At 33.8% G+C, this 15,527-nt stretch overlaps 2 protein-coding genes across 3 annotated transcripts in view; one reads left to right on the top strand and one right to left on the bottom strand.

Moving 5' to 3' along the window:
• The window catches only part of LOC128209332 (SH2 domain-containing protein 4B-like), a 27,590-nt gene extending 19,713 nt beyond the window's left edge, over window positions 1–7,877 (bottom strand). The window contains exons 1-2 of one of the 2 annotated variants that reach the window (XM_052913337.1): window positions 7,769–7,877; window positions 3,239–3,364 (exon numbers count right to left, since the gene is read on the bottom strand). In XM_052913337.1, coding sequence (XP_052769297.1) covers window positions 3,239–3,337 — 99 coding nt within the window. In that variant the 5' untranslated portion in view covers window positions 3,338–3,364; window positions 7,769–7,877. The remainder of the gene's footprint in view (window positions 1–3,238; window positions 3,365–7,768) is intronic. The other variant, XM_052913329.1, reaches the window with a different exon arrangement.
• Window positions 7,871–15,527, top strand: LOC128209345 (uncharacterized). The gene is made up of 7 exons (XM_052913350.1): window positions 7,871–8,011; window positions 10,620–10,734; window positions 11,502–11,578; window positions 12,250–12,341; window positions 12,690–12,789; window positions 14,124–14,312; window positions 14,662–15,527. Exons 1-7 carry the CDS (start codon window positions 7,946–7,948, stop codon window positions 14,770–14,772), a joined length of 750 nt encoding a protein of 249 aa, XP_052769310.1. The 5' UTR covers window positions 7,871–7,945; the 3' UTR covers window positions 14,773–15,527.

The following is a 15,527-nucleotide window of genomic DNA, read 5'->3' as shown; positions in this document are numbered from 1 at the left end:
GTCTAGCATGTTTGGGCTACTTTCTGTCCTTTATGTGTGTTTATAATGTATACATGTGTGTCTAGCATGTTTGGGCTACTTTCTGTCCTTTATGTGTGTTTATAATGTATACATGTGTGTCTAGCATGTTTGGGCTACTTTCTGTCCTTTATGTGTGTTTATAATGTATACATGTGTGTCTAGCATGTTTGGGCTACTTTCTGTCCTTTATGTGTGTTTATAATGTATACATGTGTGTCTAGCATGTTTGGGCTACTTTCTGTCCTTTATGTGTGTTTATAATGTATACATGTGTGTCTAGCATGTTTGGGCTACTTTCTGTCCTTTATGTGTGTTTATAATGTATACATGTGTGTCTAGCATGTTTGGGCTACTTTCTGTCCTTTATGTGTGTTTATAATGTATACATGTGTGTCTAGCATGTTTGGGCTACTTTCTGTCCTTTTTGTGTGTTTATAATGTATACATGTGTGTCTAGCATGTTTGGGCTACTTTCTGTCCTTTATGTGTGTTTATAATGTATACATGTGTGTCTAGCATGTTTGGGCTACTTTCTGTCCTTTTTGTGTGTTTATAATGTATACATTTGTGTCTAGCATGTTTGGGCTACTTTCTGTCCTTTATGTGTGTTTATAATGTATACATGTGTGTCTAGCATGTTTGGGCTACTTTCTGTCCTTTATGTGTGTTTATAATGTATACATGTGTGTCTAGCATGTTTGGGCTACTTTCTGTCCTTTCTGTGCAACTCTTTACTAAACCAGAGCACCGCGAAACGGAGCATTATACGCCCGAAGAAGATTCGGCTTGAGGTCTTTAATAAACATTTAGGTTATGCTAGTATACTGCTTACTAGGTGTGAAGTGTTTACAACAAAGGCTTAAACTTCCAATATTGAAACTTAAATGATACTTAAGTTAGCAGTGCTAATAAAAACCTTTGTTCAACAGTATTTTTTACAACATAGAATAATTGTAAAACAACATACATACTGGTAAGTAGTGCAATGAAGGATGTACTAATATGGAATCAGATTTTATGAAATGAAATATTTTTATAAAAAAAAATAGAATATCTGAAACTTCCTTAGAAAATCTGAGAATACAAGTTTAAAAGTAGCAGGACTTGGAAAGTGCTCACAACACATCCTTTTAATGTAGCAATAATTTGTATAAAGTTATCTAAAAATTGCTTTATTGGTTACAAAGTTGTGGCTAGGACACATTTTCTAAAAATTCCTTTATTAGTAGTAACACAAAGTTGTGGCCTGGACACGGAATTGCTAACGCCCCCCAGTGAAATTAGCCTTTGAGGTACGGACCTGGAAAGCATGCTTGACAAATCCTTTTAATGTAGAGATGATTTGTATAAAGTTATTTGAAAATTGCTTTAGTAGTAACCCAGTTATGGCCTGGACATGGGATTGCTAACGTCCCCCCCCCCATGGTGATTCTAGTGTTTGAGGTATGGACCTGGAAATTGCGCGCGACACATCCTTTTAATGTAATGATGCTTTGTATAAAGTTATTTGAAAATGACTTTATTAGTGACCAAGTTGTGGCCCGGACACGGATTTGCTAACGCACCCCCATGGTGATTCTAGTCTTTGAGGTATGGACCTGGAAATTGCGCGCGACACATCCTTTTAATGTAGTGATGATTTGTATAAAGTTATTTGAAAATCGCTTTATTAGTTACCAAGTTATGGCCCGGACACGGAATTGCTAACGCCCCCCAGTGAAATTAGCCTTTGAGGTACGGACCTGGAAAGCATGCTTGACAAATCCTTTTAATGTAGAGATGACTTGTATAAAGTTATTTGAAAATTGCTTTAGTAGTAACCCAGTTATGGCCTGGACATGGGATTGCTAACGCCCCCCCCCCCATGGTGATTCTAGTGTTTGAGGTATGGACCTGGAAATTGTGCGCGACACATCCTTTTAATGTAATGATGCTTTGTATAAAGTTATTTGAAAATGACTTTATTAGTGACCAAGTTGTGGCCCGGACACGGATTTGCTAACGCACCACAATGGTGATTCTAGTCTTTGAGGTGTGGACCTGGAAATTGCGCGCGACACATCCTTTTAATGCAGTGATGATTTGTATAAAGTTATTTGAAAATCGCTTTATTAGTTACCAAGTTATGGCCCGGACACGGAATTGCTAACGGACGGGCAGACGATGGAGGCCATAACATAATACGACCCTTCAGGCGTATAAAAATGTAGTAAGGTCTGACTTTCACTCATTTTCAATATGTGAAGTTTAAATAATAAATAATTTTGATAAGAGGATCATATGGGGAACATTTCTTTGACAATATTTTGAAAAAGGGCAAATGTTTTCTGAAGAGAAGTTTTTCATATAGACATATAGTGTCAACTAGCCCCACCCCTGCCAGCCATGTTTTGTTTTTTTTAATCACAATGTGATGTAAGTTATTTCAATGATTACTGAAGAGAAGATTTTCAAAGTTTTCCATAGACATATAGCAGTTATTAGCACCGCCTTGTTTTTTATGAATCAACATGGGGTAAAGGAATTTGACCTTAGGAACATATCTGTGAAATTATTTTGAAATTTTGACCAAAAGTTTCTGCAGAGAAGATCGTCACAGTTTTTCATTTAGACATATAATGAAAAGTAGCCCTGCCCCTGTTTTTTTTTATAAATCAACATGGGGTGAAGGATAGAGGGTCACCTAAGAAACATATCTGTTAATTATTTTAAAATCGGCCAACAGATTCTGAGGAGTTTTTGTTATATAGACTTATTGTGAAGAGAAGCCTCGACCCCCAACAGACATGTTTTTTTCTATGAATCAACATGAGGTGAAGGAATTCAATAGAGGCTCACCTAAGGATCATTTCTGTGAAATTATTTTGAAATCAGGCAGGAGGATTTTGAGAAGAAGAATTTCAAAGTTTTTCTTTGAGTTGCCTTGGCAACCAGTGTTCTGCATGTAACTATTATTATTGAAGGAATCTGGAAGAGGACCACCTATGGAATATTCCTGTTAAAGTTGTTTGAAATTGTCCCAATGGTTTAGGAGGAGTTTGACGGCAAATATTGAAGACATACGCACAGACAATCACAATAGCTCACGCTGAGCACTTTCGCTGAGCAAAAAGTGCTCAGGTGAGCTTATAATTACTTAAAGGAAACAAAAGATAATTTTTTATGGACATGCAACAAATTATACATGAATTCTAAACCAAAGATGACAATGTGTTACCTCTCTCATCTTAAGGAAGAGTATTTGCTTCTGTTCATCTGAGAGTTCCGCCAGCAGGTCAGGCTCAATGAACATGTCTTGCAAGATCTGTTGAAGCATTCTGGCCTTTTGTGTGTGACCAACCTACTAAAACATACATACAATGTCAATGATGTATGAAATGTAAAACAAGAGGGCCAAGATGGGACAAAGGGTTCTGAAGTTATTGATATGACAACATACTGGACGCTGCCCACCCAAACACTAGCCCATATAAAAACATGAAAAATATGTAATTATTTAAAAAGTTACAAAGGGCAATAACTCTAACAATATTTGTTTTGAGTTGAATTTATAAACCTGGTCTCAAAACTTGTCACAAAAGAGCATATTTTTACTATAAATAAGTTTGTGAAGTTGAATTATAAATAAATAAATGATAAAAGGGTCACCTAAGGAAGATTTCTTTGAAAAGATTTAAAAATTGGGCCAATGGTATCTGAAGAAAAGATTTGGAATGTTTTCCATATAGACATATAGTGAAAACTAGCCCCGCCTCTGGTGGCCATATTTTTTATGAATCACAGTAGGGGTGAAGAAATTTGATATATTGATGCCTAAGGAAGTTATGTTGGAATAAGGTCAGCAGATTTTTTTTCCTTTTGGTTGCCAGGGCAATCAGAGTTCCACATGGAACTACTATAATTGAAGGAATCTGGAAGAGGACCCAAGGAAAATTCCTGCTTAGTTTAGTTGAAAAGATTAGGAGGAGAAGTTGTTTGAAAGAAAAATGTTGACGACAGAGGCTTATGACAGACAGACAAAGACTGACAATCAGCCTATCACAATAGCTCACTCTGAGCACTTTTTTCTCAGGTGAGCTTAAAACACATAACAACTGCTAAAAGATACTATGTTTAAAAGTGCATTACAAGAATGTACACAGATGTTTCAGTTTCTGCTTTCCTTCTTTAATTTGATTTACACCAGCGATTATAAAACTGAAGAAACCAATTCAGTAATTGTCATACATGTAGAAATAGGATTTTTCAGTCAAAGTGTAAATTTCAAGGGGTCAAATATCTCAAATTGTTAATGGTAGCTTGCTATAAAACATTTATAGGAAACTCACTTATCATTTTTAAATAAAAAGGAACAGTTTTGGCATTGAAAATCATATCAAGTATATATCATTCAAGGGACTACACACCAGATGGTAAAAAAAATCAGCAAATACAGTATTTCCTCAAAACAAGCCCAGAATTGTCAATGTGAGCTACATGTAGTAGGAGGCAAATAATAAATCATTTTACGTGATTAAAAGAATAAATGCAACAATCATGTTGCTGTCTCATCTGAGTTACCCCATTTAAAAATAAAGAAAAATGGTTTCCCAGGTAAAATCATATCTGTTTACTTTATGAGTATAGATGTCAGATATACTAACACTATTGTTAAACTTACTGGGATTTACATGGTAGACAACACCAGTAAATTTCAAATTGAAAAATGCACAAAACCTGCGAAAGATGCCAAGTGAAACATCAGTAAGTGAAATTCAATGCGTTGTACACAAAGATGGCAATTTTATGTAAGTTTTTGACAATTTCTTTTTTTCTTGCAGTTGTACCATCTGGTGTCTAGTCCCTTTAATGAACAAATCATTATAAGCATGTCAAGTGGATCAGCACACAGAGGGAAAGAATCATGTATCAAAATAGCTTAAGTTCAGGATTCCCTTATTTCGGCACTCGGTTTATACATTTTGTTTGTATTTGATTAAACAATTTCTGACGTTGACGTCATTATAAAAAAGAAGTTATTACACAATGGTTAATAAATCTAAAATGATAATTAAGCACTATAATGTTGTTTCACTGACAAAAGTTAAAACTGAAAATAACGAAAGTGACAACTATGTTTGAATCTGCTGCACTGACATAGTTGAAGTGTTATTCAACTGGTGTTTAAATAAAATTTAATAAAAAGGCTAGGCATTATTGAGTAGAAAAACGCAACGAAATATTAAACACTTTCTACAGTGATCGAAGGCTGACAAGCTAAATCAACAAACAAAGTGGTTCTAGGTAGTTTTGGAGTCTTCTTGTTCATATTTGCTTTACAAAACACTCACTTTGCCCTTCTAAGCCATAAGTAGTCCAGATTACCGAATATGTTCTAATTGAAACTGATAGGCAATTTGATTGGCTGGAAATGTAGTTTATAATGTAAACGAACAAACAAAATCAAAAATAAATAAAACTTTCTTAGTGTTGGTGCAAGTGTCACTCTATTATCCAGCAAAAATGTGCCAACCCCAAAAACATCAAAATAACACCATTAATAAACCAATGATGCTTAATGAAATTTATGGTTTGTTTTTTTGTCACAGCCTTTCATAATGTTTAAATCAGAATCAGTCCAGCGATCCTATACAGTACACTCCACGCGGAACTACCACTTTCCGTTTTCCTTGGCGGATTTTGGTCATCGCGGACACGACATCTAATTAATCATAATCCTCTTTCCTCAGCGTTTTTACTCGTTCACCCACCAAGGCTAATCAGTGGACCGTATAATTACAATCGCCACGTGGAGGTAAAAACACCGCGAAACTCGGAGGAAAACTGATAAGAATCTCCCACTGTATCTAATTCTGTTTAATTTATTTGATATTTTTGCTACACCCGTAATTGTTTATAAAAATAATTTATTACGCGTACCTAATTTTCGGACACCCAAAGGACATCAATCGTAACTTTCACACTTACCAAGTTTCACAGACGAAGATTATTGATTTTCATCTTTTATCCTGGCTAGATTACCTTACCGTATACGAACACCACTGTGACAAGTTAATTAGTAAATACCCATCCTAAACGATGTATTGCATGTAGAAAGAGGAAGTGTGAAATATTTATTGGAGGATTAAATAAACAACAAGGGCAATCAAGGGATTAAGAAAACAAAGACATGACATTTTTGTAAAACGATCTGCCAATAAACTTTAAAACTTGTACCACATTTGTAGACTGTAAGAAGCAATTATGTACAGTTATACTTATTGAATCATCAATAAAAGTCAACACATTCAATGATATAGGTAACTATTTAATGTGATGAATTAATGTTGGAAATGCAATACTAAGTTACATTCGAAAACACCACTCAGACACATTAATCCTGCATAACAATATACATGCTCGCCATGAGATCCTCGTGGGTAAAACTCTGTGACGTCACACAGTGTAACTGTTTGATCTGAGCCGATAGAATGTGTTATTCATTTTAATGCATGTATAAAATGGTGTGTAATGGGATTTTAATTAACTTGATGAAGGATTTACACTTATATGCGTAATAAATAAGTTTAGAACCATTGATAACTACGTTTAATTAATAAGTCAGGTAAAATGCAAATTAGGAAAAAAAGACCGAAAAATATTCACACTTACAAAGTTCTCAACACCTTCATTACTCCAATCAAATTAAGTTCTCAACACTTTAATATAGTAAGAGAAAGATGACAATAACAAACACAGACGCACGCTATGGTATATCTTTTAATTACATAATGTGAAAAACAACAGTTGTTACGACAATGCTGATGAAAATTGATATGGAAATTTTCGATAATTGTTTTTAAAAAGAAACTTACTGTACTTTGAAAAATTAATTATCTAATTATTCAATACTGTTTTATCAGATGCACAAAACGCGGAGTTCCGCGATTAGGTCAATAAACCGATACGATCACCGGCGCTACCGGCAATAAAACCCTCCATAGAAAATTATTAACTCGGTGCAACTCGGCGAAATTTAGCGAGGAAAAAGGTTGCGTACTCGGCAGAAATCCGCGATAAATTAAAATCGCCTCCAAGTCACCGAGGAAAGTGGTAGTTCCGCGTGGAGTGTACTGTATGTTAAGACAAGAGCATTTACTCTCATGAACCAGACATGAAGTTGATAACTTGAAAATGTAATCGATAAAATTAAGAAGATTTTATGTTTGCTTTGATTGACTTAATGCCATATTTGTGTGTATATGATTAATAATGAATCTTATTAATACTTTCTTGTTAAAAAAGCTAAACAAACAAATCTGTGATGCCATTGTCATACTTTTATATTTGTGGTAGTAGGAGAAATACAGGCCATTTGACCAACAAATCCTGCGGTTTATGTATAGAATATTAAGTCACATGATTTAATGTGACTAACACTTTAAAAGCTGTGGCAAAACGGCCCCTGGAGAGGTGTCACAGGTTCTGTTCAAAATCCATAATGACCATATCCCATCATGTCACAAACTCAAAAAAAAATTCCTTTTAACACGAGCTGTTAACTTATAAATTCTTCAACACAACAGTTAAATTTAAAAATCAACTAAGTGTTTAAGTTGAACAATTAAATGCTTCTTAAAACATTAAATTTGAAATAATAAAACATGAACATTTTCCCAAAATTTTGTAAATACTGCAAGTTGTTCAGCAAAAGTTAACAAAATATATTAACATATAGTGTACCTATCGCAATAGCAGGTTTACTTACTCAGTTGTATGCGTTTGCATGCGATGACTAATGAGTGACAACCCTTTTAAGAGATAAACAATAAAAGTTTGCAAAATTCCAAATCTACCCGGAAGTCAATACCGGTGCATGTATGATTACGCCTCGATTGAATAACCCTACAAAAGCGTCTGGTACGACACAGATTTGTTTACAAACATGAATCGTGACACGCAAACACTTATCCTGTTTGACGTTGATGGGACGTTAACAGCGGCGAGAAAGGTTGAAAAAGATATTTTTACCATTTCATTAATCCTTCTTTCTATTTATTTGAATTTGTTTTGTTATTGGAAGGAAATGGTAGAAAATGTCACACTCGCGAAAACACATGACAATGTGTTCATTGGTGATGAATCAGTACCTTGCATCAGCTCAAACAAGGACCGAGCGCAAGGTACCGTTTACAATTTCCGAAATACAACATGCAATGAAATCATTCTGACATTGACAAAACATTTAGTTTAAAAAAAAATGAGTTTCAACAGGTGGCATGTTGAAATCGCTTCATCGCAGAATTTTGCGAGCTTGAATAAAAGTCACTCGCAATTTGCAAATGTCGCTCGCATTTTGCGAGTATGCGAGTTTATATTCGAACCCTGCTTTAAGCATTTTAAGAGCCTTAGATATGGCATTTAAACATACCTATAGAACTTCAATAAACAACAAATGAGGGATGTTGATTGACCTGGCAGCTAAAGGGCTGAAACCATTTCAGCAAGTTGTTTTGGGCCACTTTTATGGGGTGATGCACCCTGCCTAGAGGAAATAATCGGCTGTCCGTAATCGCGGAGTTTGTATTTTAGGCCCCAGGAGGGTTACCAGTCAACCAAAGAATTACTTAGTTCACAGCACATGGTTGAATGTCTTATTGCCTCGTTTTCTATTTAAAATTCCCTAAAATGTCGCAAGCTATTAAACTTCACAAGCTATTTTTAAATCCAATAATAATATCATAAAATTATATTCTTCATTGTATTGGGCATAACTTTAGAGATATTGGTTCTGGATCATGTCAAATCTCGGCTGTTTTACGATGCAATGAAATCAGAGCCTGTATCAGTATATCAATGATCAATATTTACTTTAAACGAGTCAAGACAATATTTATTTGGGAATTTAACACACACATACAAATGCAACTCTTGTAAGAAACTTATGCAACTAACAATATGCATAAGGATAAAAACAAATAACTTCTAAATAAGAAAGTTTAATTCTTGCTTTTAATATCTCAACAGACGTGGATTTCCACCATGGGGTCATAAAATCAATATAAAATATCTGACGATTTCTCTTCTGTCTTAACTTTAAAGCATTTGTCTTTAACTTTGTCAGTCCACTTATTATAAGGAGAAGCATTTTTTGTAATAAAATAATATAAACCTTCACAAGAGGATTATTCTGGCATATAATAATAAACATATTTTGATCATCTTTTAATCAGGGTCGGAGAAATCAAAAATATTTTATGGCAATTCTATTGATAGGACCACATTTTAAGTTTAATTAACTCCAATGAGATTATGGGACTATTGCTAAAATTTCAAAACTTATCTTAATCTTATGACAGTCTCAATATGACTAGGAATTGCATTCACTTATAATTTAACTTAGTTTTAAATCATGTCTCTTTTGGCATTTGAATACCAATTAAGTTGTGATGGGACACACAGTGAGGTCAATCCATAATGCAGTCAATGACTTTTATAACCTATAAAACAACAGCAACAATTTCCATATCTAAAATAAGTGTCCCTTAGACAATAACATACCAAGACATAATCTGACAAGGTGACCCAAAAATGTCTACAACCTAATTGGCTTATCATATATTTTTTAAGGATTTAAATGGCCATTACATCTAGTTTTATTAGATGTCCAGTTAGTGCAGTGGTTAGTGACTGGCTTGAATCGGGGCTTATTCACCTTCTTTAACAGATGTCGAAATATGCGATCTGTGACATGGTCTGAACTATTGAGACAAAATAAAAGTCAAGTAGGTATTGCATTTGCAGTGAGAAAGCAAATAAAAGTAAAATCCACATGTTATATCACTAATCAAAGCATAAACAACAGATACATATATGAACATAAAAGGATTAAAATTTCTCAGACTAACAAACAAAATGATAAGTACAAAGTTAACAAATTAGAATGAGTTAAAAAAAAATGGATGGAAACCGAAGAGAATAAATACCTGATTGAAAATTATGGGTCTTATAAATTGAGAAAGTTAATAAATTGACAACAATCAAAACAATGTCATCCCAGTGAACAAGAGCAACAAACTGTCACAAATGTTCAAGAGCAACAGGGTTGACAAATCACTGATCATCTGACTGAAAAACGCATTCTGATTTGACAAGAAATTGAACTCAAAATAATAATCCTTGTTTGACAAATTATGAAGACTACCTGAATAAGACCATACAGTGATATTCTGATCTGTCATGCAATTATTGAAGATTAAAGATAGCTTTATAAGCTATCATATGCAATCAACTGAACAGCCTTTTTAGATGTGCTGTATTACCAAGATATTTATAAATACCATAGCCTCTGATGTAAAAACTATCAATTTAAGGCCAGTTCTTCAACTTATTAGCTATCATATGCAATCAACTTAACAGCCTCTTAAGATGTGCTGTATTACCAAGATATTTATAAATACCATAGCCTCCGATGTAAAACCTATCAAATTTAAGGCCAGTTCTTCAACTTATTAGCTATCATATGCAGCCAACTTAACAGCCTTTTTAGATGTGCTGTATTACCAAGATTTTTATAAATATAAAACTTATCAATACTTAATATCAACTTTCATTACTAGGTGATAGAGCCTGTGATGGCCCAGTTTCTGCAAGAGTTGAGGAAGAAGGTGAAAGTTGGGCTGGTGGGAGGGTCTGACCTCGTCAAGATTGCTGAACAGATGGGCGGAGATGATGGTAGGTTTAGATATTTGGCTCACTGGGCCAGTATATGTGTTCCATTCAGACAACGTGAGAATGAAAAGGTTACATGTATACCGGTATGTAATGAAAATCTTTAAATTGTTGAAACACACATGTATGCAACAACATTAACATGTATTTAGAGCTTCAAATATAAAATACATGTAGATTATAATATTTTGAACTTTAGATCAGTGCTTTAAATGTCTTAAAGACCAGATTATGTCAGCTGTACTGGAAATACTGTTGTAAGCTGATATTAGGAATCACATTGTAACTTGTTTTCTTGAATACAGTCTAATGTGGTTGTCCTGTAAATGGTAGCGTATGTTATGATAATGTTTGGCCACAAAAATATGCCCCAGCTACAGTTAAACCCTGGAATGGCCAAGGAAACACCACAATTGTCTTTTATAGTAGGCACACCCTAACAGACACGCAGGGCCTGTTTTCTGGGAATATTCACAGATTATGGTTCTTTTTTATTGCTTATGCTGATTCAAAACCTGAAAAGTTTAATTTTCTGTAAGAGAATCATTTGGTCAGTGTTTTTGTCTTTACTTAGTGTACTACAGTATGGTATCACACTACCAGTACCAATTTTTACTGACATGTTTTGTTAGAAAGGATCTGTAAAATGGCATAGCAGGGCCATCTATTAGGATCAATTCGGTATCTATAGACTTAATTTACTATCCTGATTTTTTTGATGACTTAAAACACATAGGATTGTTTGCCTTCATTTGCTGCTGACATTTCAGTGATACACCACTTTGACTATGTGTTTGCTGAAAATGGTCTGGTTGCATATAAAGATGGTGTGCAGATAGGACAACAGGTATGGAAAAATGTTACTCGTGTTAACCAGGCTCCACTGTTATAAAACTTCACTGTCATTAATCCAATGTAAGAGCTATGTACTTTTATCTGACTTTACTACTCTAGTTTCTCTTGTCATCTAATTCTTGAATGTCTGACCATTTGTGATGAAAAATGTTTCATATATAGTTCTTGCACTTAATGTAAAGACCATCCTAGGAACAGCACTAAGGGATTGCCACTTAGGGATTGCACATATTGATTGAGGATGTTTTTTTCATTTGTCTCTCTTAAGCAATTGTCTAATGCTCATTGTTAATGTAGAAAAACTTTATAATACAACAAAATATTGTGTTTTTGCACGACAATGCGCTAATTAAATGCAATTTAAGGCTCTTGAAATGCTTAAACCCCATGAGCTTGAACCCCACAAGGGAGCTGCCCTGGACCTGTAAGGGGGCCTTTCGCGAAAAAGTGGCGACAACCTTTTAGAACCCAGAGGGAACCCTGTATATATCATTTTAATACTGTTCTTTGTGCATAAAAGGTCAAGAAACTTTTAAGAAAATGTAATCTTAATATCATTTGTTTTAAGCACTGAAAGAAATGAGGAAAAAAAAAAGAAAAAAAAAATATTTTCTATTTGTATCATTTTCTCTTTATTTTTGATGTATGCTTGATTAATTACAGAATTTATTGAAACATATGGGAGAGGAGATTCTACAGAGAGTGATTAATTTCTCTCTCCAGTACTTGTCACAGCTGACATTGCCAGCGAAGAGGTGTGTACAGGAAAAATACATAGATTTTGTCTTCATTCTTCACATTCATGTCGTAGTTAATAATGAATAACCCTTCAAAGTAAGATATGAACTTAAGATCACAAAGCAGGAAATAAGGTTTTGACTTAAAAAAACAAGTATTCCAAGATCTTCTTATAAATAAAATGAATCGTGTAGCATGATATCATATTTTTAGGAAAAGTTAAAAATAAACTCATTTTGAGGAAAAATTAAAATCTTCATTTTATAATAATAAGGTGTTTCATGAATACAGCCCATGAACCCAAGAATTTGAAATAAGAAATGTAAAAACAAAATTCAATATCTCCTTGTATGTCGATGTTTCAGGGGTACATTTATAGAGTTCCGCAGCAGCATGCTGAACATCTGTCCTGTCGGTCGCAGTTGCTCCCAGGCTGAGAGGGACGAGTTTGGGATATACGATCAGGTAATGTGAAATATTGATTTCATTGAATTTTTTGTTTTACTTGTTTTTCTTAAGATATTACATGTACATATATATGCTCTTTATTTCCTCTGATCGAGATACATATATTAATTAACATATAAATATATAAATGCATGTGTTAACAAAATAAACGGAAAAGAAATATGTCATGATAAGTACATGTGAAGATATACTAATGATATGATCAGATATACATTTGCAAGCAGAAAGACAACACAATGGGACAAAATGTGCATTTGTAAAGAATATGTTTATATCAAAAAAGAGAGAAAAATGCATATGCGAACAAGCCTAAATGTTACATTATCGCGATAAACTGTTGTGCCAGCAGGGACTCGAAACAGGTTTACAGACATTATTACAATGAAATGAGGTTAAAAAGGAACATTTACGATATCTACTTATTGTAACATTTGTATTGGTATTATCATACAGCAAACAAATTCTTACATAAATATGCAATCAATAAAATATCACTTACGATAAAAAGAATCATAAGAGTCATCATCGAAATCTTGCTAACTTATGTTTACATGCTAATTGAAATTGAAATGTATTTTCAAGATAGTTAAGCATTTGTAGACAAAGTGAATTGCTATTCTCAAGAAATGTTTGTGTACATTCTTATCTATGAAAGCTCAATGTTTTTTTCCAATCAAATATTGCAACTTTGCCTCCTCATTACCAAACGAAATCAACGAACATATGTCGTGAGGAAAGTTTTCTGAAAGCGTAATTTTTAAATTATTTCTAATATCAGACGATAAATTGCATGAAAATAGAACATGCTTTACGGCATTATTTATAATAACGCCACACGCGTGACATAACATAACTGACTTATTTTCGTATATGCTAGGTTCAATCCAAAGTTTACTAACTTCAAGAGCATGTCGCCTTGATTGAAAATCGTTTGCACAAGTCCATATAATGGCCGGTTCGATTCTTGTATGTAGGAGCATGAAGCGACAAAAAGTTGCGTCACGTTGAACTCATAATCTTTCATAAAATACTCTCAGTATATAGTTTGATTTGTCAAGACTATTTGCAAGAACAGAATATACAATATTTAGAATGATATTTGTATGACTTTGAAATAAACTGGTTTGGAGACTTTTGAATGTGTTAAATACTTTTAGATTTGCTTGTATCATTCCATGCTGCTGATGTGTTTAACATAACAATTTTGTGAAAAGTCTACACATTCAGAGCTGCAAATATATGAGTTTAAAAAGTGTGTAATTCAGCATCACTAATGGACGTTGATGATGTTAGTTGACATGGTTTCCATTGTACGTCTTTCTCGTGTTCAGGAGCACAAAATCCGTGAGAAGTTCAAGGCTGCCCTACAAAAAGAGTTTGCAGGTTGTGGACTGGAGTTTGCCATCGGTGGTCAGATAAGCCTTGATGTTTACCCCACAGGATGGAACAAAACATTCTGTCTACAATTTGTGGAAAAAGATTTCAACAACATCCACTTTTTCGGGGATAAAACATTTGAGGTATGGGATTTTGTTCAGTAAGGAAACTACATTGTATTGTATTACAATTGATTTGACTATGATGGTCTCTCCAAACTGGCTACACATCATGTTCTGCAGAATTTTAGGATTTGTTGTGAAGTGTTCTTGCATAATTAAATCGGACTTGTCTTTTGAGGTCAGGTTAAGATGTGAACACTATTACTCGTGCAGTTTGAATGTGTAATGTTAATGAAGTCCCAAGAACTGAAAACCAGACCTGATGTCTTAAAGGAAGTAGTAGTGCTTGGGAAACATTGGAGGTCATTGTTATGTCAGATTATTTATATTGACAGTAGAATATTACTTTGGTTTCATTCATGTTTTGCAGGGAGGCAATGACCATGAAATCTTTGAGGACCCAAGAACCATAGGACATTCAGTAACGAGCCCTGAGGACACGAGGAAGCAGGTGACCGCTACCATGGAAACCGAACATTAACGCTGGACACACATTAGTTTATAGAATATACAAAATGCCTGATTGGGATAGTTTTATAGGTTTTTCTATTGCATCCAATTATTTATTTATAAATTGCAATGTACAATGTACCTCACTTTCATTTTCCTTTTATTTATTCTTTACGGGATTTTCCTTGGTATTCTATGTTCTTCTGATGTCATTCCGTTTAATTGACCACATAAAAAATCTCATGTTGTCATATATACTGTATGCAAAGTATACAATGTATATTGTACTCTTGACTCTTGTTTGTCTGTTTTATGCATGAAATTACTAAACATATTTGCAATGAGTATATATATATATATTTCTCAAAAGGCGATAATGTGCAAGTTCTAGATAATTAAAAAAAAAGAAAACAACATTACAGGATAAAGCTATGTTATGTCCTTTTTTTATTTATACATATTTCATTTTAATATATATATGCACACATGTTTTGACAGTTTATTGACTCTGTGATAATTGTGTAAGAACAGACATATTTGTGTTGTTAAGTGTTTGCTTGTTAATGACTTGTATTACTAGTATATTCATTCTGACATTACATCAACATTAAGCATGGCACATATATTGTTGAAATTTTGAATAGCTGATTGACTAGCTTGATTTCAAGTTACGGTACAAATGTTAAATAAAAAAACATGTGTTTATGTATTTCAAGCATAATAGCATTATGAAAGTCATTTCATGATAAAATGTAAACCTTACATGGGAATAAATTTGAAATTTTA

The sequence above is a fragment of the Mya arenaria genome, chromosome 2, assembly GCF_026914265.1.
Source record: "Mya arenaria isolate MELC-2E11 chromosome 2, ASM2691426v1".
NCBI lineage: Eukaryota > Metazoa > Mollusca > Bivalvia > Myida > Myidae > Mya > Mya arenaria.
Note: the sequence above shows the minus strand (reverse complement) of the source record. Positions and strands in the feature narration are given on the sequence as shown.